Source organism: Gracilinanus agilis, chromosome 1 (assembly GCF_016433145.1).
Source record: "Gracilinanus agilis isolate LMUSP501 chromosome 1, AgileGrace, whole genome shotgun sequence".
NCBI lineage: Eukaryota > Metazoa > Chordata > Mammalia > Didelphimorphia > Didelphidae > Gracilinanus > Gracilinanus agilis.
Genome location: NC_058130.1, coordinates 731,500,968 through 731,527,825, shown reverse-complemented (window position 1 = coordinate 731,527,825; position 26,858 = coordinate 731,500,968). Strand labels below are relative to the sequence as shown.

The 26,858-nt window shown below is 48.1% G+C and overlaps 1 protein-coding gene across 3 annotated transcripts in view; it reads right to left on the bottom strand.

Annotated features, from left to right (window-relative positions):
* Nucleotides 1–7,865: 7,865 nt before the first annotated feature.
* Nucleotides 7,866–26,858, bottom strand: part of COPE (COPI coat complex subunit epsilon) — a 31,658-nt gene continuing 12,665 nt past the window's right edge. Inside the window, exons 3-10 of one of the 3 annotated variants that reach the window (XM_044672255.1) lie at nucleotides 25,995–26,095; nucleotides 24,511–24,663; nucleotides 18,288–18,341; nucleotides 12,597–12,678; nucleotides 9,870–10,025; nucleotides 9,311–9,379; nucleotides 8,958–9,032; nucleotides 7,866–8,167 (exon numbers count right to left, since the gene is read on the bottom strand). In XM_044672255.1, coding sequence (XP_044528190.1) covers nucleotides 8,120–8,167; nucleotides 8,958–9,032; nucleotides 9,311–9,379; nucleotides 9,870–10,025; nucleotides 12,597–12,678; nucleotides 18,288–18,341; nucleotides 24,511–24,663; nucleotides 25,995–26,095 — 738 coding nt within the window. In that variant the 3' untranslated portion in view covers nucleotides 7,866–8,119. The remainder of the gene's footprint in view (nucleotides 8,168–8,957; nucleotides 9,033–9,310; nucleotides 9,380–9,869; nucleotides 10,026–12,596; nucleotides 12,679–18,287; nucleotides 18,342–24,510; nucleotides 24,664–25,994; nucleotides 26,096–26,858) is intronic. The other 2 variants (XM_044672275.1, XM_044672265.1) reach the window with 2 other exon arrangements.

Below are 26,858 nucleotides of genomic sequence, written 5' to 3'. Positions count from 1 at the left end.
TGGCGGGAGGCGCCCCGCCGGCAACCAGGGGTGGGGGGAGGAGGGTGGGCAGCCTGGGAAGGAAGAGCAGCTGGAGGAGGAGGAGGAGGAAGAGGAGGCGGCGGCAGCGGCGGCAAGGGAGGGAGAGGGGGAAGGAGAGGAGGAGGCGCCCTGCCAAGCAGCTGAGGCTGGCCGTGGGATGGGAGTCAGCAGCACCAAGGGGCAAGAGTAGCCGCTGGAGGAGGAGGTGCCCAGCCGGCGGCCTGGTTGGGTGGGTGGGTGGGCAGCACTAAGGAGGAAGAGCAGCTGGTGGGGGAGGCTCAGGCTCCGCCCCTGGGCCGCCTCTCCGCTTCCCAAAGTGGGGGACACGCCACTGCCACTAGCCAGGGAAACCCCGCCCCCTTCCAGACAGGGAAACCGAGGCCAAGAGGGAGGAAAGCGTTTGAGCGGAGATCCCACACCGTGCCTAGTACCGGTCCCCGGAGTTCCAAATCAAGCCATCAGTCCTCAGAGCAGCGCCCCCAGCTTCAGTCCAACAAGCCGAGGAGAGGGCTGCAATCTCATGCCTTACGGCCATCAGAGCCGCCTAACAATGAGGCCGGCTGCCCCGGAGATGATTTCCTACTCTTTGGAGGAGCCCAGGCCGGGACTGGATACAGGTCCACAACTCCCCGGCCTCCTAGCAGGGAATACTGTCAAGTGCGTTCCTACGTGAGCTGGGTGACCTATATACAGTAGGAGACCCCCATGAGGAGGGCGGCAGTCTCGAGGTTCTTGTCCTCTTGGGCAGCTCCGAGTTCCGAACCAGCCCCCAGGAGTCCTTGAGGCTCTGTAAAAGCATCCCATCCATCTGGCCACCCTCTGACTCAGGAAAAAGGAGGGAGTCAAATAAAAAAAGGAGAGTTGCTGCTTTCTTTTTCCTGGGGCCATTTTACCCTGAAAGGTTGGCTTCGAGGCTGGGACTCTTGTGGTCCAGACTTTCCTTAGAAGTTTGGAACCAAGAGGGGTCCAGGAAATGCCATCACTTCTCTGTCTCTTCCCACTCCCCACCCAGCATACCTGAACAGGCTATCTCAGTGCCACTCTGCCTCTCAAAGTCAAGTGACTTGTCCAAAGTCAGTATTCGAACCCCCGACCCCTTACTCCCAGGGCCAGAGCTCTTTACATTTTTCCACTCATCTAATCGGTCTCCCTCCTCCTCCCTGCCTCAGGATTTCCCATTTACAGCCTCTTTGGCTGAGGGTTCTCCCCAGATGATAACCTCCAAATTCAAAGGATTGAAAGGTGGGCTTGGTCTTGCTCTGGGCAAACCTGACTTGTTTTCCTTTTGGCTTCTTGGAAAAGCTAGAAATGAGGGAGTCAGGGCACCCGAGGGGGACGGGAGGTGATCTGTGAGCAGGTCGGGGAGGAGAGCTTTAAGTTCTATTAGGGAGAGATGAGATGGGCAGCCAATCTATTTTACAAGAGTCAGAATCCACCCCAGCTCCTTTAGTGATTTAAAAGGACGATACTTACTGTGAGCCCATCCTACTTTCTCATTTCTCCGGTGAAATGACCAAGAAATGATGACCAAACCACCCCGCCAGAATGAATGAGAGAAATTCCAGGTAGTAAATGTTATTTGCCAGATAACTCTACTAAGCACTGGGGATAGAAATACAAACCAGTAACCCAGTCCCTGCCCTCAAGGGGTTTACATTCTAATAGGGAAGACAACCCAAATAGGGTTGAATGATCTGTGTTTGGGCAGTATTGATTTGTTTATTGTTTTCTGAGCCAAAGTTGGAAGGTGGCAAGGGACCAAGGATTAGGAGACCAAGGATTTGGAGAGAAAGGAAGAGAAGGGAAAGGAAGGGAAGTGAAAGGAGAGGAAGGGAGGGAAGGGAGGAGAAGGAAAGGAAGGGAAGGGAAGAGAAGGGAAGGAAAGGGAAGGGAAGGGAAGAGAAGAGAAGGAAAGGGAAGGGAAGGGAAGAGAAGGGAAGAGAAGGGAAAGGGAAAAGGGAAAAGGGAAAGGAAAGGAGGAAGGGGAGAAAAACATGAATCATGAAGATGATTCTGGGTTTTAGCCTAACAGACAGAATGCTCACCCACCTACAAGAATGGTCTCAGAGTGGGAACCTGGAGTGCTGAGATGAAGGTGCAGAAGTATAACTGAGCAGGAGGCAACTCCCTTATGACTCCCATTAGAATGATTTCCAAATCTCCCCACTTCCTTTCTCCACTTGATATGATGGCTAAGCTATTCTACTTCCTTATTTCTGAGGTTCACAGATTTAAGGTTGGAAAGGACCTTAGTCACCCAGTCCAGCCCCCTCCTGTTATGGATGAAGAAATGGATGCCCAGGAGAGTTAAGTGATTGGCAGGTGAGATCCCCCCACCCCCAGGCTCTGGGCACTGCACCATGCTGCTTCTGGGTGGATGGTTCCAGAACCACCCTACTTCTTCATTTCTCTAGCTGAGATAATAGCCAAAGGAAGACCCACTGCTTTACTTAGCCTCTTAGTAAGGAGGATCTGGTTAGACTGCTCAGGCTCCCTCAGGGCCAGGGAAATGAGAGAATACATATATGATGAGAAGGGGTATTCTCTCCCCCTCCATTCTTCCCAGAGCACCTCTCATTGGCTTCGCCCAGCAATTCAACATGCATTTCTTGACATCTACTTATGCACCTGGCACTGTGCCAAGCACTGCTAACACAAAGACCAAAGTTCTTCCCATCACGCCTTCTTCCCCAGGAAACTTATCCCTGGGAAATCTCATTATTCTGCAAAATTGAATTTGCTCGGCTCTCAAATCTCATCAGTACCTTCTGATCACGCCCTTTGCCTGAAAGAGCAGGGCCATGGGCTCCATGACATCTCTTTAAAGGTGAAGCTCAGGGGGCAGCTAGGTGGCACAGTGGACAGAGCACCAGGCCTGGAGACGAGGGGTCCTGGGTTCGAATCTTGCTCTAGACACTCCCACCACACATCTTTGGAATTCTCCAATATGGACCCCTGATGGCCACCCCACCCCAGCCCCCTTTTTAGCTTTTAGCTTAGATTGTAAGTTCTTTGAAGGTAGGGACCGTCTTTGTTTTTATTTGTATTTGTATCACCAGTGCTTAGCACGTAGTAGGCACTTCAAAAAATATTGGACTGGGGCAGCTAGGTAGCCCAGGACTGGAGACAGGAGGTCCTAGGTTCAAATTCGGGTTCCCTTTTTTATTTTATTTTATTTTATTTTTTTAACATTTAATCATATTTATTTTTTTAGAAAAGTTAACATGGTTACCTGATTCATGCTCTTACTTTCCCCTTTTAACACGGGTTCCTACTTCCTAACAGTGTGACCTGGGGCAAGTCTGAATGAATTAGCTCTTATTGCTCTCTTGGAATCGATACTTTCTATCAGCTGTTACCTTATTGATAAACGATACTTTCTATCACTCCTAGACACAAGGTAAGGGTTTAAAAACACATCTGACTGGCATGAGTCAAATTCCCTGCCCTCAGGAGTTCCCATTGTACACTGATCTGTAGAGGGGGCATCCCTCCCGTTGCTAGTTCCACCAAGGGTTTCTTTCCTTAGGGCTTATAGCACATGGTGACAATGAAATAAATATTTGCCCAATGAATGGGGTCAGTCTCTTAATGCCCAGAATGGCTCTCGCTCTGGCCAGGCAGCAGAAATTGGACCCTGGACGAGCTTCCCCTCCCCCAGGGCCTCAGCAGGAGGCCTGGCCGGGCCCCAACCTGCTGAGTGGCATTGAGGAGTGGAGTGGCCCCTTCCCAGCCTTTCTAGTTCCTTTCTTCTGTGGCTTTTCAGGGATGAGAGGCGTTGTGGAGGGGGCCTCCCCCCATCCTGGCTGCCTCCAGCTCAGCCCCGGGCTGTTCCAAAGTTGCTCAGGCCCCCTATCTGATTGCCGCGGTGCTCCTCAGTAACCAGAGAGCCGCTCTCTGGCAGGTTCTCCTCAAATTTCAGCAGAGGGGTGGCGGCCGGTCAGGGGACAGGCTTTCCCAACAGCTGTGGGAGGGCACCAATGAAATGGCCGGGCCACCGGCTCCTCGGCCTTTCCTGCTTGCTGACTTGGACTCAGGGGAAGGCACCGGTTCGGCCCGTCGGTTCGGCTCACCTCCGGGGTGGGTGCTACCGGAGAAACAGGCCAGGCTGGGGAGCGAAACCGGGTTTCACCATCCCTGGAAATTCCTTGAGGAGTACTGGCTCGCCTATGGGTCAGGGCGGCAAAGGCCTTCCTGTTGGGGGGCTGGGCTGGGATCCCCTGGATGCTTACCAGCCTAGTGTCATTTCCCATCATGCCGGGCAGTCGGAAACTCAATGGGCCCAACACAAACCTCACGGGCCTGGGCGAGAGTTTGGGCCGTCTGCTCAGAGATGGCAGCTGGGGGAAAGGCCGCCAGAATCACCCACTCAGGAAGCGCCATTCTAGAATCTCAGATTTGGAGGGAAGCTCAGAAGGGTTTCTTTTCCCTCCTCGAATGGCATTTATATAGTATTGAGTTTTTAAAAACTCATCCTGTGTCTTAGAATCCAGTTCCAAGGCAGAAGGCTAAAGGCTAGGGAACTGGGGTGAAATGACTTGCCCAAGGACTCCAGGCCTGGCACTCCTCTATCCACTGAGCCACCCAGCTGCCCCATTGTTTTAAGGTTTGCAGCTATTACCTCATTTGAACCTCGAAGGTTCTATTATTCTCAACTCCATTTTATGGATGAGCAGAAGGTGGCCAATTTCCCCCAGGTCATACCACTGAGGCTGGCCTGGAACTCAGTTCTTCCTGACCCCAAGTTTACTCTTTACCTGTTATCTCCTTTGACAAAGCCATTCACAGCTTCTGTTTGAATTCCAAAGAGGCCAACCTGCCCTTTCTGTTAAGTCTTCTAGCCTTCCTGCCTCACTGCCCCATCCAAATCCCCACCACCCCCATGGCTCCCCACAGTTTTCAAGTAGAGTAGCTGCTCCTGATGACCACATCCCAGGCCCATCCACCCTCATTCTGTGAGGAGCTTGGATTGGTTTAGGAGGCAATCCCAGCTAATGGACACCCACAGAGGCCAGGCTCACCCCCGGTCCCAGCACCTTCTCACCAGACATTTTCATTACCAGCCATAGGCTGAGCCTGCCAATGGCCAGGAGGCATCTGCTTTCTGAGCTAAGCATCTAGCAGAGACCTTGGTGTTTCCTTCACACAGACGTGGGCTGGGACACTGCAGTGCCACGTCACGACAGGAAGAGAAAGCTGCCTCTGGGTCCCAGGTCCAGCACTTATTAGCTTGGTGACCTTGGGCAGGTCATGGGATCAGTGGCCAAAGGAACTTTAAGTGCAGAGCTGACCAGTCAGCCGTCCCCCATTCAATAAACTCCAGTGGCTTCTGGTGCTGGTGGGATAAAACGTCCATTCTCATGTTTGGCTTTTAAGAGGCACTTCCCAGCAGTGTGACCTTGGGCAAGTCACAACCCTAATTGCCTGGCCCTCTGCTTTGGATGCTAACATTGGAAAGTAAGAGTTAAAAAAAAAAGGCAGCTAGGTGGATAGATTCAAATTCTCCCTCGAACTGACCTGTGCCTGTTCCTGTATAATCCTGGGCAACATTTCACCTGTTTGCCTCGGTTTCCTCACATCAACCCACTGTCCATTCCCCCAATTTTTGTTTAAACCCTCACCTCGTCTTAGAATTAATACTGAGTATTGGTTCCAAGGAATAAGAGGGGTAAGGGATAGGCAACTGGGACTATCAGAGGCTGGATTTGAACCCATCTCACCTCCATCCCCATTTTTCCTGCCCACCATGTCCCAGAGAGGGAAGCTTCTCCCTAGCAGGGACGTGTGGCTTTGTGCTCGCTCTGTATATACTTAACACATGCACGGCGTCTTTTCCTGCTGATCCATTGGCTCTTGGAGATCATCTGGTGGAGAAGCGGAGAACATGAAGCGCCTCCTGTGAGCTGTGTACAGTGCCAAGCTCGAGGGAACAGAGGCAGAAACAGGCTCCCACCTGCCTGCCTGTCTTCATGAGGCTCACAATCTGAATGCGGAGGCGACATACCAATCCACAGAGCGGCTGTCTTACTAGATCCAGGACTCCTGGAGGAAATTGTGGGGGGAAGCCATGGCTTTAAAGGGGAGAGGGGGAGATTATAGCTGAAGCCTGAGCTTCCCTCAGGAGGGAGAAGCGAGCAGGGCAATCATTCCAAATGTGGAGGACAGCCAGCCAAAAGGAATGGAGTTGGGGCAATGAGGTGGCCCAGTGGATAGAGCTCCAGGCTTGGAGTTGGGACGACTTGGGTTCAAATCTCAAGACACTTCTTAGCTGTGTGACCCCAAGCAGGTCTTAAGCCTGTTTGCCTAGCCCTTGCCCTTCTTAGGCATGTTACTAAGGCAAAGAATTGGAGTTGGGAAAGGACTGCTTGGTGACATTACTGAACTGTATAGAAGCCTAGAACAGTAGGAGGGGGACAGGTTAGAAAGGACTTGGCAAGTTTTCTACTTCCTCTTGCAGGTAATAGGGAGCCACTGCATTTGACCAAACGTGTGCGAGAGTAAAGCAGGACCAGCATCGTCAGCCTCGTGCGTTAAGTTTGACCGCTCGGTGGATGATGGACTGTGAGGGGGGGGATAGTGGGGGCAAGCAGCCCAACCAGCAGGCTATGATCACAGTCCAAGGGTGATGTGACAAGCGCTTACGCCGGGTGCTGAGGGTCAGAAGAGAGGAAGGAGGGTACACGAGAGATGTGAAAGTAAAGGAAGCTCATGTCAACATGAGTTTTTTTCCTTGGCAAAAGAGTGGATGGGGTTGGGGGGAGGGAGAGAGAAGGAGCAGTCAAGGCTGATACCAAAGTCATGAGCCTGGGTGATTGGGCGGGTGGGGGTGCCCTCAACATTTATGGGGAAGTTAGGAGTAAGGGAGGGCTTAGGGGGAAGATGGGGACCCTTTGGAGACATGAGATTGGGAAATAGGAGAGACAAGACGCCTGGGTCAATAGATCTGAAAATGATCTAAACAGGGATGATAATCGAAGCATAGGAGCTTCTTCCATCACCAAGGGAAGCAGTATAGAGGGTGGAGAGGACCCAGGAGTGCTGGGGTCCCTGGGCTTAGCAGGTGGGACCTGGATGAAGATCCAGCAAAGGAACCAGAGGAGGGACGCTCAGCCCTCTTGGAGAATGGGGGAGAGGGGCGAAACAGAAACTGGGAAGACAGGGACGAGAACGTGATCGACATCGGCAGAGGCCGAGAAGGATCAGGCAGCCCAAAGCCCTCAAGTTTCTCCCTCCCAGAGCTTGTTTCTTCACTTACAGAAAACTGTAGCTAAATTAGCCCTACCCCACCCTTCCTCCCAGGATGGGCAGAGAATCCATGAGAGCACAGATGGGGGCCAGGGGGACTTTTAAGCAGCTGAGGGGTGAAGCAGCTACCTCTCATATCACCCAAGCAAGGCCCTGCCGCACTGCCTCATCTTCCCAGAAGTAGCCTCACTTTACGGAGGAAGCTGAGGCTCCCAGGTGGCAGGGCTAAGGGCCCAGGTGAGGTCAGGCACCTTTATGCTCTATGGGGCAGGGCCTTGGAAAGCCTGGGCTCCCGGGGAGATACCACAAGTCCTGGAGCTCCCTTCAGTCCCACCAAGAGATGGCAGGTGCATAATGGGGAGGGAGGGAGGTCACAGCAAAGAAAAGGGTGGTGTGGCAGGGAGTGGAGCTGGGGCCTGCCCTGGCTGAAGCCCCTGGAGAGGCTTCGTGTCCCCGTGGGTCTCTCATTTTACAAGCCAGCAGCTAGTAGGACCCTTGCCCAGGCTCCCCAGCCTGGAGGTGCTGAGGTCTTGTTCAGCCTCTTTGGTTCCAGTGACCCAGGTAGGGGGCCCCCCACTTCCAGGTGACGCATGCTAGGGTCCTTTGCTAAAGAGCCTTTATTGAACAAAGTCAGAAGCCTGGCTCAGCTCCTGGGTTGTGGCCAGAGTCCTCAGAAGGAGTTTAATGGAGGCTGGGGAGAACCTGCAATAAAGGGAGCACACTGGCTCTGAAAACAATGGTCCTGCGTGGACAGACGATTGCTCTGCTTTAGGAACAGGCTGTCCAATTGGGTTTTCTTCCCTTCTTGGGGAGGAGAGCTCAGGGGTCCTCCATGAGCCCCCTGTGGCCCTTCTCATGCGCTGGGAGCGTACTGCAGAGCCAGCCGGTCAAAATCATTTTCCTTCAACAGAAAACAAAAAGGGAGAGGAATCCCATCAGTCTCTCCCAAGCATCCTACAAAAGTTCTGAGAAGGAAGTGACCTCAACAGGGCATCTAATCCAACCCCAGACTGAGGCCAGAAGCTCTCCCTTTATGGCAGTCTTGAGAGTTTAGTCATTCCTAAACTCACTATCTCACGGAATAGTCTGCTCTTTTAGAAAGTTTTCTCATCATACGCTGAAATCTGTTGTCCTGAGATATCCTCTGGGGACAGCCAGAACAAGGCTCTCTTTCCAGGGAGAGCTCTCCAAGGTACAAAACAAATAATGGAGCTAGAGTCACAGTATCTGAGTTCAAATTCCAGCTCCGTCACTCGCTTCCTGTGTGATCCGGGGCATGTATCTTGTCCTCTCTGGGGCTCAGCTTCCTCAGCCATAAAAAAGCCATGGGGTGGCCTAAATGGCTTTTAAGGTCACTTCCAGCTCTCCGCCTATGAGCTTTGGAAATATACTTCAAGAAAGGGATCACAGTTCATCCTCTTGTCCAGGACAACTTTCCTCAGGTCCTTCTACCGATCCCTCTTGTCACCTTAGTCACTGTCCTTTGGACACCCACCAGTTTGTTAATGTGCCCCTTAAAATGTGGGACCCCAACTAGACACCATATTCTAGGTGGGCTGACTAGGGTAGAGGACGGCTGGCCGCCCCCTGGACCCACTCAAGACACTAAGGCTGCAGAAGGGACAGCACAAAGGAGTCTGGGGAGCCATCGGGTATTTGGGTGAACCGGGAATGGGTCAGCTGCAGTTTACCTTGCTCTGGTATTCTTTGATGAATGGGTGGGATCGGTGGGCATCTTTCAGTTGTGACAAGTATCTATTCGTGACCTAGGGCAGAAAAAAGGGTCACTCATGCATCCTATGGGGTGACTTACTGTCCCCAGCACTTGTTCTGTCTCCCCTGGCCCACTCTGGGAAGCGGTCACTCCCTCATCTGATGCCAACCTAGGCCGTCCTCTTTGGACACGCTGAGTGAGCCGGGGAGATGTGGCAGATACTCTCTTTTTGGACAGCTCCTGTTGTCTTTTCCCATGTCTTTCCTCTGTCAGCGTGGCATAGGCCCAAGTACGAGGGGGACAAATGGGGAGAGAGCAGGGGGATCTTACCTCAGGGGGCTTCCCCAGGTGCTGGGACAAGACAATGAAATTGATGAGGGTCTCCGGGTGGCTGCTGTCCTGGAAGCAACAAGCACAAAAGGTCCAGGCTGGGGACAGAAGCCTTGCTTGCTTCCCTCCCCACGCTCGCTGTGTCAGTCCTCTATCAATCCTGATTGGCCCTTCTGCAGCACTAGAGCTTTATAGTTTGGTTGAGGAGCCTGGTGTACTTGAGAGGGCTAAAGGACTTGACTAGAGTCCCAAAGGGAGCAGGTGACTCAGAAGAGGTATTCAAGCCCTTGCTGACCCCCATGTCTTGTCCTTTTTCCCAAGACACTGAAGCAGGGATGAGGCCAGAACTCAGGTCTGTGATGCCGAATCTAATCCCCTTAAGCAAGGGTGAGGAGGCTGGGCTATGTCACCCCTACTTTACAGAGGTGACTTATCCACTGGCCCCCAGCTAGTGTCTAGTGGAGCTGGGACTCACTCCAGGCTTCCTCTAGTGGAGAAGTGATCTTCTAAGTATAAAACTGGGGGCTGAAAACTAGGGTATGCCCGCCTTTAACCTAACCTTGTCAAGGGCCTCTTGGAGAACTCCCTCGGCATCTTCCCATTTGCCCTGGGCCATATAGCAGGCTGCTTGGCCATTGAGTAGGAGCAGGGTGGAGGAGCACTTATCAGCCATCTCTTGGAAGATGTAATAGGCATCCTGAAGCTTCTCACCACCCTGCAAGAAAATACAATGTTATAGCCAGAGGCCTGCCCTGTCCCCACCCATGACAACTCAACCATCCCATATTTATGTTCAAGCCCCTAAGAATCCAGTAATAATAGGCTTCTTTTGGAAGACCCACCCATAGGGAGGCACCTCACACATTTACTAAAGACTCAAAGACTCTCAAGATCTGGGAGGTCTCAGAGTACTGGTTGTCAGAACCAGGAGACTCCTTGGCAAGCAGAATATTAGAAAAAACACAGAACTCGAACAATCGGAGCTGAGGACCCAGAGATCATTTATTCCTTACCTGTCTTTCTTCTCCCCCACCTCCCTGTTCAGAGTAGCGAATCCCCACTACAGAAGAAATGCCCTCCACCGACACAAATAGGACACTTATCTTTAATTTAGAATTTTAAGAGAGAGAAAGACTAATTCACTACAGACTCAAAGCAAGAGAATGTCAGAGCCAGGAGGCATTTTAACACAGACAAATGTCAGAAAGGTGAGATTTCCCACAGTGCTACCTCTTATTCCCCCTTTTACATATGGGGAAACAGAGGTATAGAGATATGAACTAAGTCAGACACAGAGTCAGGAGCAGAACTCGGGGTCTCTCAGCTGCGGATCTGGCATTCTAGTCACCAATGTGTCCCTCCGAGAACTTCAAAGCTCTGACCCCCTTGACTCTGCAGAGGCAGGAAATGAGAGACACGGCCTGAGCTCTGGGAATCATTCATAAGGCAGTTCTAGCCTCCTTACTGTGAAAAGCTGGGCAAGCTGAAAACTCCACAAGTGGGAATTTTCTGTTTTCTATACAAAAATCAAGCCAGGGAAAAGGTCCAAGGTTTGGGGAAACAAATCTGTTGGGCTCCAGGATACTGGCACTTGACATAGTCCAGGTGAATGAATGCCGTGAATGCCTTGTGTGTTCCTGAGAGAGCTTTCTGAAAACAGCAATCAGCTGTCTGACAAAGAAGCTTGTCAGAATCCTGAAAAGCCCAGTCAAAGACAGGCTGCGCTGCCAAGAGAGATGGGCAAGGAAGAATGGCTTCAATATTTGGAAAAAGGATGCAAAAGGAAAGAGATGGAACTAATGAACTCCCAGAGAGGACAAGGAACATTGGAGGAAAGTGGTCTGCAGCCTGCTCTCTTTCCTTAGCAGGAAGAGCAAACCCTGACCTCGAAGGCAAGGCAGAGAACCCTGTAGCAGGGGAGCCCACTATTATCACCCTCACTGCTGGGCACTGCTGCCAAGATGGCCCTGGCCAACTTCTTTTGGGAGAAAAGAGGAGTAGACTGACCTACCTCAAGGGATAGCAGGCCTCACAACTCAAAATGGATGGTAAAAGTCAACTCTGAAGAGGACGACACTGGCTGAGCTACAGGCACAGTTGGGATCATTCGGGATGGGACCTGTAGCTTCAGGCCCTCTTATAGCCCCTTGCTCTAGACATGTCACTTGTCTACCACTTACCAGTGAGGTGCCACTATAGTAAGCATGCAAGACTAAGTCATTCCCCAAAATATTCTTCTGTGGGACAAGCCCTGGAGCCATTCATTCCACCATCATTTACCAGTAAGCATCCACGCTCCCATAGCCCCATGCTTAGAGCTGGAGAGAGGAAGGTGAGCAAGAGACTGTCTTTGTTCTCAAGGTCCTGGAGGGGATGCCAACACAAGTATTTCTGCACGTATCTTATGTGGGCCCAGAAGGCAGAACTGGGATTAGCAAGTTTGTTGGGTGAAGCACTTGGGGATGTTCGTTTTGGAGAAGAAAAACTGAGGGGAAATCAGGACTGATGTCTTCAAAGATCAGAGGGGCTGTCATGGGGAAGAGGAACTAGACGTGCTCTCCAGAAGGGAGAACTCCCCTTAACGCTGAATATGAATAGGGAGGTAGAGAGCTAGATTTCTGCTCAACAAGAGGAATCTATTTAACAATCTGCAGGATAATGGAATCTTTGGTTTCTCCTGCACAGTGCTGAATCCTCTATGTGCAAAGGCACTGCACCTCCTGGGCTATCCTAAAGGAGATACTGGTCGGATATTTAGATAATGGCTTAAGGCCCCTTTCTTGATGTTGGTCTTTATACTCTTTTGTCTTAGAATCCATACTAAGTCTCAGTTCTAAGGTTCCAAGGCAGAAGAGTGGTAAGGGCTGGGTAATGGGGGTTAAGTGACTTGCCCAGGGTCACACAGCTAGGAAGTGTTTGAGGCCAGATTTAAGCCCAGGACCTCCCATCCCCGGGCCTGGCTCTCTATCCACTGAGCCACCCAGCTGCCCTGGTCTTTATACTTCTAATACCAAACATCAGTCCTTTCCTGTAGCAAGAGATGTAAGGTTACTGGAAATGAAAAGAGAGTCCACTTCCCTTCAGGAGATGACTGCACACGGAGGGACATTGGGCGGGGAGAGAATGTTTTCCATTCACACGGCATAACCACAACTGCAGGTCACACTCTCTGGTTCACTCAGTGCAGGAAACTGCCTGCTGAGCCCTGCTCTGGGAAGCGGGCCTGGCTCATCCTGGCCAGTGGGGGTCACAGTGGTCACAGCTGGGTCTCCCTCTATGGACTCACCATGGCCAGGTTGACCCAGGCAGTGGCTAGCTGCGTCAGAGTGGCGTCCTCATCTTGCTCCTGCATCTTCTTTAGTTCCTTGCTGTAGTAAAAAGAAGAAAGGAGAGTCAGGGCTGAGTAAGAAACTTTGGAAAACTGGCACAATAATACAGCCTGAATGGAGCTATGAGTTGATCCAACTATGTTGGAAAGCAATTTATATAATTTTTTTAAAAAGTCCAAACCTTTTGACCCAGAGATTACACAGCTAGAAGCAGACCCCAAGGAGGATAAAGATAGAAAGGTCCCATACAGGTCATGAGCACATAAGAGATTACAGAACATCACGGGAAGTAAGATGGATGATTCTGATTGCATAAAATTAAAAAGTTTATGCATAAGCAAAATTAGAAGAGCTAAAATTAGAAGAGAAGCAGGAAACTGGGAAAAAATCTTTGCAGCATGTTTGACTGATAAAGGTCTTATTTCTAAGATATATGAGAACTGATTCAAATGTATAAGAATAAAAGTCATTTCCAATTGGTAAAGAGACAAAGGATATTAATAAGTGGTTTTTAGAGGAAGAAATCCAAGCCATCAATAGCCAAATGAAAAAAAAAAGCTCTGGAACACCGATAATTAGAGAAGTACAAACTAAAACAACTCAGGTTCCATCTCATACCCATCAGTCAGTCAGTCAGTCAATAAATATTTCTTAAGCAAATACTATGTGCTAGGCTTAGTCTTAGATTGGAAAAAATTTGAGAAAAATGGAAAATGGGGCTATGGGAAAACAGGCACATTAATGCACTATTGGTGGACCTGTGAACCAGTCCCACCATTCTGGAATGCAATTTGGAACTATGTCCCCCCCCAAAAACTATTGAACTGTGCATATCTTTTGACTCAGTGACACTGTGACTAGGTCTATATCCCAAAGAGACCAAAGAAAGAGGGGAAAGGACCCAACACGAAAATATTGAGAGTGGCTTTCTTTGTGGTGGCAAAGAATTGGAAACTGAGGTGGTGTCCAGGAACAGGAAAATCACTGAAGTTATGGTATATGATACATGAATGAAGCAATAAGGTGGCACAATAGATAAAACACAGGGCCTGGAGACAGGAAGATCTGAGTTCAAAAATTGCCTCAGACACTTTACTACATGTGATCCTGGACAATTCACTTAGCTTCTGTCTGCCTCAGGTTTGTCTTTTTAATTTTTTGTTTATTTTCTTAAATGCTTCCTAATTATATGTTAAAAAACAAAAACAAAACAATTTTGACACTCATTTAAAAAACTTTTCCAAATTCTTTTCCTCCCACCTAACCCTTTCCCCTCTTTAGAAGGCAATTTGATACTGATTATACATATGAAATCATGGAAAATATATTTTCATATTAGCCATGCTGCAAAAGAAAATAGTAAAAAATAAAGGAGAAAAAAGTATGCTTCAATCAAAGTATTCTGAGTTTGTTAGTTCTTTCTCTGGAGATGGAGAGCATTTTTCTTTTTCTAAACCCTTACCTTCTGACTTAGTATCAGTTCTAAGATTGAAGAGTGCCAAGGGCTAGGCAATCAATAATGGTAAAGTGACTTGCCTAGGGTCACACAGCTAAGAAATGTATGGATAGCATTTTTTCATCATGGATCTTTTGGAACTGCCTTGATCAAAGTAACTAAGTCTTTCACAGTCAATCATCATACAATATTATTGTTATTGTGTACAATCTTTTTGTTCTGTTTACTTTGCTTCACTCTGCACAGGTTCATGTATGTTTTTCCAGTTTTTCTTTTTTTTTAAACCTTTACCTTCTTTCTTAGAATCAATACTTTGTATTCCAAAGCTGAGGAATGGTAAGGGCTAGGCAATGGAGGTTAAGTGACTTGCCCAGGGTCACACGATTAGGAAGTATCTGAGGCTACGTTTGAACCTAGAACCTACTGTCTCCAAGCCTGGCTCTCAATCCACTGAGCCACCCAGCTTCCCCTTTTCCAGTTTTTTCTGAAATCATTCTGCTTGTCGTTTCTTATAGCACAATAGTATTCTATCACCATTATATACCACAATTTGCTCAGGCATTCTTCAATTGGTGGGCATCCCCTCAAATTCCAATTCTTTGCTACCACAAGAGCTGCTTATATTTTCATACAAATAAAGTCTTTTCCCCTTTTCTTTGATCTCTTTGGGACACAAAGTAGTGATATTGTGGATCTGAGTATGCAGTTTTATAGCCCTTTAGGCCTAATCATTCCCTGGAATGTTGGATCAGTTCACAACTTCACCAATAATGTATTAGTGTTCCAATTTTCCCACATCCCTTCCAACATTTGTCATTTTCCTTTTGTGTCATGCTAGCCAATCCGATAGGTGTCAGGTGATACTGCAGAATTGTTTTAATTTGAATTTCTCAAATTAGTAATGATTCAAAGCATTTTTTTCATGTGACCATTAATAGCTTTGATTTCTTCTTCTGAAAACTGCCTATTCATATCCTTCACATCCATCAACAAAGGAATGTCGACCTTACTTTCCTGTAAAATGGAAATAATAATAGCATCTACCTCTTAGAGCTGTTGTGAAGATCAAATGAGATAATATTTGTAAATGCCTTGAAAACCTTAAAATGCTATATAGATGCTAGCTATTATTATGAATCTGATGAAATAATATTGCATTGTAAGACATGATGAAAGGTGGCCCAATGGATTGAGTTAGGCCTAAAGATGGGAGAGTCCTGGGTTCAAATCTGACCCGAGACACTTCCTAGCTGTGTGACCCTGGGCAAGTCATTTAACGCCCAATGTTTAGCTCTTACCACTTTTCTTCTGCCTTGCAACCAAAAATCTTAGTATCAATTCTAAGACAAATGGTAAAAGTTAAAAAATGACGAAAGGGCTTGAACACGTGGGTTGATGGGGATATTATTGGAGATGAAGACGCTAAACGATAACTCTAGTCCAATTATCAATAATATGGAATTAGGTCTTGATCAATGATACATGTAAAACCCAATGGAATTGTGTGTCGGCTAAGGGGGGTTGAGGGGTTTGGGGGGAGAGGGAAAGAACATGAAACATAACTATGGGAAAATATTCAAAACAAAAATTAAAAAAAAATGATGAAAGGGACGGTTTCAGAGAAATCTGGGAAGACTTGTATGAACTGAATCAGAAGGAAGTGAGCAGAACCAGGAAAACAATTTCTACAACAATATTATTGTAAAGACAAACAATTTTTAAAGAATTAGGAACTCTGACCAGCATAGTGATCCCCTACAGTTTCAGGGGGCTGATGATGAAACATGCTCTCCACCTTCAACCACAGAGCTGATGAACTCGGTGCAGATCAAGGAGAGGAGAAAGGAAGAGAATACAGAAGAGCTCCCAGAAGATAATTCTTCTTCATAGAAGTGAGGGACCATAGGTTTGGAAATCTGTAGTCATCTGTGTGTCAGTCAGTTTTTTTTTTTAAACCCTTGTACTTCGGTGTATTGTCTCATAGGTGGAAGAGTGGTAAGGGTGGGCAATGGGGGTCAAGTGACTTGCCCAGGGTCACACAGCTGGGAAGTGGCTGAGGCTGGGTTTGAACCTAGGACCTCCTGTCTCTAGGCCTGACTCTCACTCCACTGAGCTACCCAGCTGCCCCTGTCAGTCAGTTTTGCTGAAAAATTTCCTTATAACATTTTTTTAAGTTTTTCTTTTTAACAAGCAAAAATTTTGGTCTTCTTCCCACACTCTTCCTTTTGTCCCCACTGAAAGGAAAACCAAAACTATTGTAGTAAATGTGTGAAATCAAAGAAAACACATTTTTGCACTGGCTGGGTCCCAAAAACCTACACCTTCTTGTGCACCCTGAATTGAGGCTGAGGCAGCCAACAGGCGTGGTCCCCATCGATCATGAATGACGACTGTGCTGATCAGAGCTCTTAGGTCTTTAAAGCTGTTTGTTTTTGTAGAATCATTACAAGAACACAACATACACAGTAACTACAACAATGTGAAAGAACAAAAAAACCTGAAACTAGATACTGTGTAGTTAAGATGGTCAAGGCTGGTTGCAAAGAATAGGGCAGAAAATACCCCTGGTCTCTCTGAAGGGGGGGCCAGGGCCAGGGACACAAAGGCTATGGCTGTGGAACCCCGCAGACCCTGCTGGACGTGGTTAATGCGGTAGTTAAATTTCATTGAACTGCTTTTTTTTCAAACCCTACCTTCTGCCTTAGAATCAATACTAAGTATCGATTCTAAGGCAGAAGAACAGTAAGGGCTGGGCAATGGGGGTAAAGTGACTTGCCCAGGGTCACACAGCCAGGATGTATCTGAGACCAGATGTGAAGGCAGGACTTCCCATCTCTAGGCTGGCTCTATCCACTGAGCCACCTAGCAGCCCTGAGGCTAAATTTATATAAGGCTAATGGAAGGAGGGAGTGCTCTGTTCTGGTCAGACCCCAGGAGGAAGAGGACAGTGCTCAGGTTGGGGGACCCCATTTCAGGAGGGCTGTGGTGCAAGTAAGCTCAAAGGAAGGCAGTGGAAAGGGATTCCAAAGTGTGGGAAATATAAGTAAGGGTAATGAGGTCACCAGGGATATTATAAATAAACTAAGTGGTTTGTGGGAACACACACTGGGATTTATGAGAGACTAGACCTGGACATTGAAGACTTGAACAGCCAAGCTGCTCCTAACTGACAAATGACAGTTAGCCAACTGTCACTCTGGCCAGAGGCCTTGAATTCAACAGACAAGGTAACAGGATATAACTGGGTTTAATTATGAACAATTAAAAGGTGGGATAGGAATATCTACTCTAAAACCTTAAATCTAATGACATAACCCACAGGGAAAGGAAAGACTTATTTCTACACTAACTTAGTAATCTAAACTGACAGGGCCCAAGGAGCAGTGGAGTCTCTTGGTGACTGCCTCAGACCTGGAACCTGCCAGGCTTAAGCAGCTCATCTAGGGGCTTTGTGGCTTTGGGATTCTCACTGCAATCCACTGATGATCTCTGGATGCCAAGAGCCAAGGTAGTCTCAGGTACCAAGTTGAGAAGGTGTGCTCAAGACTCTGTCCACCAGATAGATCCCAAACTCCTCCTCTTCCTTGGCACAGGACTGTAGATCTTGACTCTTTGCTAGATGCTACCACCTCACAAGATCCCAGGGGAAAAATCAGGATATAGGATGTCCTTTTACTCTGAGTGCTCCCAGGGCTAACCACAGTTGGTGTTAACCCCTGAGCACAAATCACTTCTTCCTGCTCCCTCATTCCATCTTGGAATTCCCAGCTCCAGCTCCTTCCTGCTATGTACTTAATACCTAATCAATAACTAATCTTATCTTCCTCACAACAAGTCATCCAGGAACTAGCTGAAGGAAGTGGGAATGTTTAGCCTAAAAAAGAGCAGATTTGGAAGATCCATAATCTCTCTCTTCAATTAGCTTGTAAGTCTGTCCCCTAGAAGATGAATTAGAATTGTCCTGCTTGTCCTTAGAAGCAGAAGATGCAGAAAACTCCCTTTATCCTCAGCACAAAGGACAAAGTTCCAAACAATTAAAGTCATCCAGAAGAGGAGGCGAGCTCTGTGGAGGTATTTGAGTGGAGGTGAGACAATCACTTTCAGGGACACCAGAGAGGGGATTTGTGCTGTAGGGAGGCTGGTGGTAAACTATTGTCTAAGATTCTTGGGTGTTTCTGGCATGAGCTCTTACCGGGCTAGGTCCAATCTGTCCAGCTTCAGGAGTATTTGCACAATCATGGCCATGCTGTTTGGAAAGAAGGACAATAAAGGAGGTCAGTCCCAACCTCTCTAAATACATTGGGCACAAGTAGGCCAGGGCACCCGGATAATCTCCCATCTTTTCTAGTTGTCAGCCCCCTAAGGCCTTGTGGCAATGCTGGCTGAAGGAAAAAGCTAAGAAGACCAGCCAGCCTGAAGAGCCAGGCCTCCCTGGCAACCAAGATACCATTCCCTGGGAAAAACCCCTTCCCAAAGGTCACAGGGATCTAAGAGGACAGGATTATCAGAGCATCACTGAGGCTTTCAGAGAAATTAGCATTTGAATGGAGTTGCAAAGAGGCCAAGGACTGTCTCCTAGCTACCCAAGTTCAATGGTAGGAAAAAGGGGGATAGAGAGAAAAGAGGACACAGAAAGAATAGGAAATCCAGAGGCAGCAACATTCAAGGTGTGCAGGGGAAGTCATGAGGAAAGCTCAAACCTGCAGATCATGAGCCCACAAAGTGTTCGGGGTGGCCCAGCTAGGCTGGGGTTGGTGGTTAATCAACTTTCCAGCTGGAACAGAAGCTTCTCCCAGGAGGCCAGAGGACTCAAGGTGGGATCTGCCAGCTGAGCTAGGGGGGAGTCGTCAGGCCCAGAGCCTGTCAAGGGCTCCAGGATGCATGGTGGGAGAAATCCCTTCCAGGCCTGCAGCACCCACAGGAGCTGATCCTTCAGATCCTGGTCTGAAGACTGGCCACAACTGGTCCTTTCCTCCTTGCAAACAAACTACTTGATACCTTTTCATTTTAAAAGTAATGCCGATCACAATAACAAGGGACATTTCTGTTACTCTATGGCTTAGAAGGCAGCTCAGAGTCATCCCAGGAAGCTTGGTCACTTGTCCAGGGGCATATGGCTAGTTTGTGGGCAAGTGAGACTGAACTTGGGTGTCCAGAGCCCACCCACGACCCCCAGCCAGTGTCTTCTGTATGAATGCCTTCTGTTGTAATCTCTCAGACATGCTCCAACAAGGCATGCTGGGGCTTAGTGAAGAGTCATGGTTGAATCTCAGCTCTTCCTCTCACTCATCAAGGAGCCTCAGTCTAGCTGCAAGGCCTCTTTGAGCCTCAGTTTCCTCATGTGTAAAATGGGAATAAATCTTCTCATTTCCTACTTCATGGGCTTATGAGGAAGCACTGGAGAGAGAGAAAGGCAAGCTCTCAGGTCCTTTTGGCTCCATGTCATTCAAGCATGCTGGCTTCAGGGAAGTCAGGAGATCATGAACCTGTTGGCGACTCCTCTAAGGTGGTGATGGCAAACCTATGACATGCGTGTGTAGCCATTTTTGATGACACGCGGTCGCATGCAGCCACATACAGAGAAGTATGGGGCCGCATGCCGAGGATGAAACATTTGCTGTAGTGTAGTGTAAACACTCTGTGCACAATAGATGACAATTCTACCTATACTAATTTACCTATTTTGGTTTATTAAATACAGTTATGTATTACAATTATACATTTTTGCTATTTAAACTATAAATATCATGAAATTATGTTTTTTTTCTCAAAGTGACATACCACCCAAGTTATGCTGGGTTTTTTGGCGAATTTTGACACACCAAGCTCAAAAGGTTGCCCATCACTGTCTAAGCTCACCCAGGGTGTAGACCCAGTACCCTCACGTTCTGCCCTGTGACCAGCCAAAGGATACATGTTATGCAGAGAAGATCCTGGCAGAAGAGGGAGGGGAAGGGCTGTGATCTCTAGACTAGGAGTGCCAGAAAAAGGACAAGGAACAAAAACCCTCCTGAAGCCCTGTGGGGTGGTAGGGTGGTCAGGGAGTGCTAAGGATGTTTTGTTCAATTTGTGCAGCTCTGGGTTAGGAGTAGCTCACAGGTCAATGCAGGGAATCTCCGGCAAATATCTCACACTGAGCTTATCTTTCCCCTGAAGGAGCAGAATTTTGATAATAGGCCTTGAACAAATTATTACATTCTCATTAAAAGCCCTTCAACGGATCCCTATCTTGGAGGCTAATAACTATGCTTGCTGGCTATTTACAGTCCAGGATCCCCCTCCAGAAAGGGCCTCACCTCACCCTGCTCTCCTCCAATACTAAATGGACCACTTTCTCACCTTTGTGCCTCCATGAATTCCAGCGCTGATGTCTGGAGCACCTGAGCTTTGATCTCTAACATTTCAAATCCTCTTTGTCTTTTAAGGACTAGCCCCAATGCTACGTAAACTCAAGACAACAAAGATTTACCAGTTATCTGCCATGTACCAAACATGGAGCTAACTGTAGAGCCTTGGGATGGGATGCAAACATGAGTAACTACAACAAAAGATAGCGAAGTTCTTCAGAGAAGAGCCAAGTCAGACCCAAGGAGAAAAAGGTCATCATTGTCAACAGCTAGGGGAGGATGGAGAAAAACTAGGGCAAGTGCCATAAAGATTATGGCCTTTGGGAGGGGGCTATGTGGCTTGGTGGATGAAGTGCTAGGTCTAAAGACAGGAGATCCTGGGTTCAAATCTGGCCTTAGACACTTCCTAGCTGTGTGACCTTGGGCAAGTCACTTTATCCCCATTGCCTAGCCCTTACTGCTCTTCTGCCTTGGAACCAATACACAGTATTGATTCTAAGACAGAAGATAAGGGTTTTAAAAAGCCAAAAGATTATGGCCTTTGAGCTGGGCTTCAAAGGAATATAGAAATTCAGCAGGGGAAGAAAGGGGCTGCATATGGAAGGGAACAACATGAGCAAAGGCCAGGAGGCTGGAGCTGATCAAAGAACAGTAAATCACCCAGTCTGGCTAGAACACAGAGAGCACAAAATACATAAATCAAAGTGTAAGAAACAGGCTAAGGTTGAGCCAAGGCTTTTGATGCTAGGCAAAAGCATTCGAAACTTTCCCAAGCAGGCATCGACCCCTGAAACTTCCCAGTTACAGGGATAAAATGACCAGTCTGTGAAGAGTGAAGAAGAGAGTGGCAGCCAGGCAAGGGGAGGCAGGGAGAAAGGAGGCCCTGAGAGCTGAGAGGAAGCCAAGAGGTGGTCCAGGCAGAGACGAGGCCTTGTCTAACAGGAGTGGAGATGAGACTAGAGAGAAAGAGACCATGGAGAGATGCTGCAGGGACAGAAATGAGGACCCGGTAACTAGCTGGCTTCGGGAGGGGAGGGAGAAAAGAGATCCAGTCTAACATCTGGGACCAGAACATGGAAGCCTGAGTGCCAGGGGGCCACTGACAGCAACAGGCAAGTGAGAAGGAAGAACAGGGAAGCAACTCTGAGGTACCAGAGGGATGATCAGGCAGAGCCACGTCTGGGAAGGCAGAGGTGCTGGAGGACTCACTCCTCTTCTGAAGTTAAAAAGGTGCTGGGTAAGGAGAGATAGGAAGAGAGGGGGTCTGAGCCCCAGGAACCACAAGTGGCCAGAAGGGGACGATCCTCTGGGTCACAAGCTACAAAGAAGCCAGAGAATAAGGACTGAACAAAAGGGAGGCAGAGGTGATGAGAGGAATCTTAGCTCGAATTTTTAGAATGCATTGATGTCAACCACAGACATAGTGTGCAAGAGTGGGCAGAGCCCCCAAACCCAGTCCTGCCTCAGATACATTCTGGCTAGTACCAGGGCAAGCATTGCACCTCAGTGCCCTGGCCCACTTGAAGATGAAAAAGTACAGAGAAGGTGCCACCTGGGCTGGAAGAAGGCATTTCTACATCCTGGAATTCCCAAAGCCAATGAAAGCACAGGTCCAGTTCTTATTCCCCATCTTTCTAGGATTTACAAAGACCCCTTCTCGTAACTCTTTGAGGGTGATGGGGCAAGTATTATTAGCAAGGCTCAGGGCAGGTCAGCCAGGCTGGCGGGGAGGGGACAGGTACCAAATAGCCTGGGTCTGACAAGACCTGGGAACAGGGACAGGGAGACCAGAGATGGGTATAGACAGTTTTTTCAAGATATTTCACACTAGGGGGGCAGCTAGGGAGCAAAGGATAAAGCACCAGGCCTGGAGTCAGGGTGGTCCGGGGATCAAAGCTAGTCTTAGACACTTCTTGGCTGAGTGACCTTGGGTGAGTCACTTAATCCCAATGACCTAGCCCTTGCTGTTCTTCTATCTTAGAGCTGTTCCTAGGAAAGAAGGTAAAGGTTTAAAGGAGGAAAAAAGGAAGTTTCACACTTAAAGGAAAAGGAGACATGAGATGGTTTGGAGCTTCTTAGATGCAGATAGACAGAAGGTCATAAAAGGACAAATGTAGGTTATGATGCCACAGGAAGATGGGGAGGGATGGGATCAAGGGCACAGTTCTGGGCAGGACAATCTCCTCCTCTGGGAGGAGGCTGGTGAGCCAGGGCACTGAGGGATGCAAGGGAGGGAAGAGACTTGGTCTGCTTCTTCTCAGGGAATCTAAGTCAACTACACAAAGAGGGCAGGAGGGGTGCTGGGAATTCATGGGGACAGGAACAGGTTTAGAATAGCTGTGGTGGGGATGGGGCCTGGAACTCAATAAAGCAGGCGGGAGTAGAAGGACTGCTGGGCAGCAGACAGGGCCCAGAAGCTTCAGCCACCACCAATGTGTAGTAGGCAAAAACGGCCTGGTGTCAGGTTTTCCCCAGGGATGCTGGGCAGAAGCAGAGAAAAGGCTAATGAGGAAAGGGCAGGTGAGAAATGGCAGGAGTGGGGGTGCAGAGTTAGGGGGTGGCTGATTAATGATAGAAACAGCATGGAACATGGCAGCCAGTAGAGCCAAAGGGATCAGGAAGGTCTGGAAAGGGAGAGGGGACCGAGCCAACCAAAAAGCATGAGAAGGAGGGGAGGAAAGAGGCAGAGACCCAGGGGCAGAATGGCTGGGGTGGAAGCATCTCTCCTGTGCCTTTACCACACTCTAACTGGTATTTATGGACACAAAGCCCTTGATGAATAAGGATGTGTCACAGAATCAGAGTTTCAGGGCCAGAAAGTACTTCAGAGTCATCTAATATGACTAAAGACAAAGAGGAGACTGAGCGTGGCAAAGTGAAGGGACTTGTCTTGAAGTCATTACACAGGTAGCAGGTGGAAGAACCAGGATTAGAACCCAGATCTTCTGACTTCAAATTTGGCACCTGTTCCATTGGACCCCATTGTTTCAATTTCTATCATCCAGGAAAGACCACATAGCATTACATGGTGACACTTTATGTATTTCCTTAATACATCCATTCCTGATGTATTCCTGAATACATCCAGGTCCAACCATGCCACTCCTCTACTCAATAAACTTACATGGCTCCCTATTGCCTCCAGAATCAAATAAGAAATTCTTGGTTTGGTGTTCAAAGCACTTTATAACTTGGCTTCCTCCTATTTTTCTAATCTTTTTGCCCCCTGCCCCCTCACTCTGTGACACAGGCCTCCTGGCTGTTCCCCCTGTCTCCTCACTTCACATTTTCTCTGTTTCTCCCCTATGCCTCAACCTTCCTCCCTGTGCTCCTCTGACTCCCAGCTTCCCTGGATTCTTTCAGGATACAGCTAAAATCTCATCTTCTACAGGAAGCCTTTCTCAAAGTTTTCCTTAAGGCTTTGTGCCTTCCCTGTGAGACTACCAGTTTATCTTGTCTGTATCTTGTTTCCACAGAGTTATCTGCATGTTGTCTCTCCCATTCAATTGTGAGGTCCAGTTTAAACAGGTTCCGTTTTTTGCCTTTGTATTGCCGGGACTTAGCACAGTGCCTGACACATAGTAGGTGCTTAAAAAAATGCTAGACTTGAAGCCTATTGAATTGACTGGAATACAGCTCTGAGCCTGCTGGATCTGCCACTTGTTAAGGGACAAGTGATCCTGGATTCCGCCTGGGAGAGGGGAAAGAACAGTGCTGAAGAGAGACAGCACAGCTAAACTAGTTTATGGAGAAAGACCCAGACCAGAGTCCAACACAAAGGGAAGAAAGGTGCTTTCAGGCCTCTGGGCCATGTCCTTGAAGCCGAGTCCTTCACCATTCAGGGAGGAGCATCTACCCAGAATACAAATGTGGCGCTCAGGCTTCCAAACACACAGGCTTTGGAAGGGTCTACATGTTTCCAGACGAGTCTCATTCATCTGTTTCTATGACAACCATCCAAAGAAACTCTTTGCATCCCAAAGAATGTCTTTGCCCCTGACCTCCTCCTTGTGCTTGGTGAAGGGTGTTGGGGGGAGGCGGGAGATGATGAAATACAACCACACTCACCACTCCAAGCTTTCTCCCTGGTGCAGTGTGCGCAGGGCGGCGTCAGGGTTCTTGTCATGGAAATAGATAGAAGCCGCCATCAACAAGAAGGTAGTATTGGCCACGTCAACATTTTTGGCCATCTTTCGGTCCAGGTCTGCAATAATTGCCTCTCTGCAAGAAAGAAGTGGTCAGGACTTGCTGAGGGGAAAGGGCATCCCTTGCCCCCAATCCCTCAGATCTCCTGGGCTCTATTAATCCTAGGCAGAAATATTCTCACAGATTCACAGAATGTCAGAGTTAGAAGGGATTTCAGAATGGTACAGTGGAGAGGAAGCTTAGGGATCATTAGGACAGCCCCAATAGACACTGATAGCATTTGTGAGTACTTTCCTCAATTAATATGGTGCTCTGGGAAAGATTATACCTGGGGATTCTCAGAGAAGCAGAAATCTCGTCGGTGTAATCCCTTTCCCCCTGCCCCTGCCTGCTGTGCCAGGCTCAAATGGGATACTGCCATAGAAGCAGAGATTAGATGCTTGAGTACAGGCTCAGGACAGCCCAATAAAGAATCCCTAATGACACTGGTCTCTGTCACAGCCTAAAACCAGCACTAATTTCTCCTCTTTGAGTCTCATTTTCTATCTGAAAAATGAGATCTGGACTAGATTATTTCTAAGGCCCCTTCCAAGCTCTAACATCCTGTGTTCTAAGCTCCCTCCCAGGTTGGACATTCTCTGTTTTAAGAGTACTCTCAGCTCTGACATCCTGTATTCTAAGGGTCTCTCCCAGCTCTGATATTCTCTGTTCTAAGGTCTCTCCCAGCTCAGACATTCTCTGTTCTAAGCTCTCCCCCACTCTGCCATCCTGAGTCCTAAGAGTCTTCTCAGCTCTCACACTGCATATGCTATACACCCTAGTGACTCTTCCAACTTCAAAATTCCTCCCCCTTTAAAAAACATCTGTTTTTGTAAGTGTAATAATTTTTATTTCTAAAATTGATGTCAAACATCTATTAAGTTGGGGCCTGGAAAGGGAAGGGTACACCTCCCCAGTAAATTTTCCTTTGTGAAATATGAAATCCAGGAGCAATGAAGACTTTAATTTCAAGTACTGGGAAAGATCCACTGTAGTCTCAGCATTCTGGACAATAAGAAGCCTTTAATTAATGGGGATGAAGGGAAGGGGAGGCATGGTGGCAGCAGTATTAGTGGTAAAGAGTCCATGAAAGTATTTTTCCTCTGGGCTCCTTGGTCTGCTTCTGGAGCAAGCCTGGGGCCTGGCAAAAGTTGGGGCAGGTCAGATGGTCCCACAGAATTTGAGGCCTAGAGAGATCCCTGCCCTTTAATGATAGCAATAAATCACTCACATCTCAATGGTGACTCACTCCTCACAAAAGGCCCATGAGCTAGGTAGGCAAATGTCATCCCTGTTTTACAGATGAGGAAACTAAGACACTGCCATTTTGTCCACCTGTCCATCTGCACCAGGCCCTTCCGACTCACCTCTGGCTTTCACTGGAGAGATACTCTGCAAACATGCGGACAGCCTGGAGCTCCGGAGAGGAGGTGGCTTTAATCTCATCCAGTACCACACCATACTTTCTCTGAGGAGAGCACAGAGACATCTCATGGGATCATTTCCATCATTCATAAAAGCAGTTTGGACCTCTGGAGTGCTGGGGGTTCCAGGAGCCAGGGTTCCTATTGCCTTCTCTGTCCTCAGGGTTGGGGATTGCCTTCCCCAAGGGAGCAGCCTCAACACTAGACATAAGGAAGCCCAGATCAATATCCTCTCTGTGACACGGGGCTGCATCAGGGAGGTCACTGGACTTGGAGGGAGGGAGAAGATCCTAAACCCATTATTTGTCAGCTATATGGCAGTTGGGTGGATGGAGCATTGGACTAGAAGTCAGGAAGATCAGAGTTCAAATCTAGTCTTAAGACACTTCCTACCCATGTGACCCTGGGCAAGTCACTTCACTTGTCCTTTAGTTTCCTTATCTGCAAAATGGGGGACATAATAGCAGCTCTCCCCCAGGGCTATTGTGAGGACCAATGAGATATTTGCAAAATACTCATCCCAGTACCTGGCACACAATAGGTGCAATGTAAATGTTAGTTGTTATTATAGAGGTTACAAATTAAAATATTGCTATCTCATTTTTGCATCACCTAGATTTCCCAATAGATTCCTCTACTCTTACTCTGCCAGGGAGCCGTCCCTTAACAAGGAATAAAAAAGAAAAATAAAATAGTTCAATATAACTAAGGAGTATCTTGACTTAGTCCTACATTCTAGGAAGTCTTTCCCACCTCCCCATCCCACCTCCCAAGGAGGTGTAATGCAGGATTTATGCAAGATCTCTT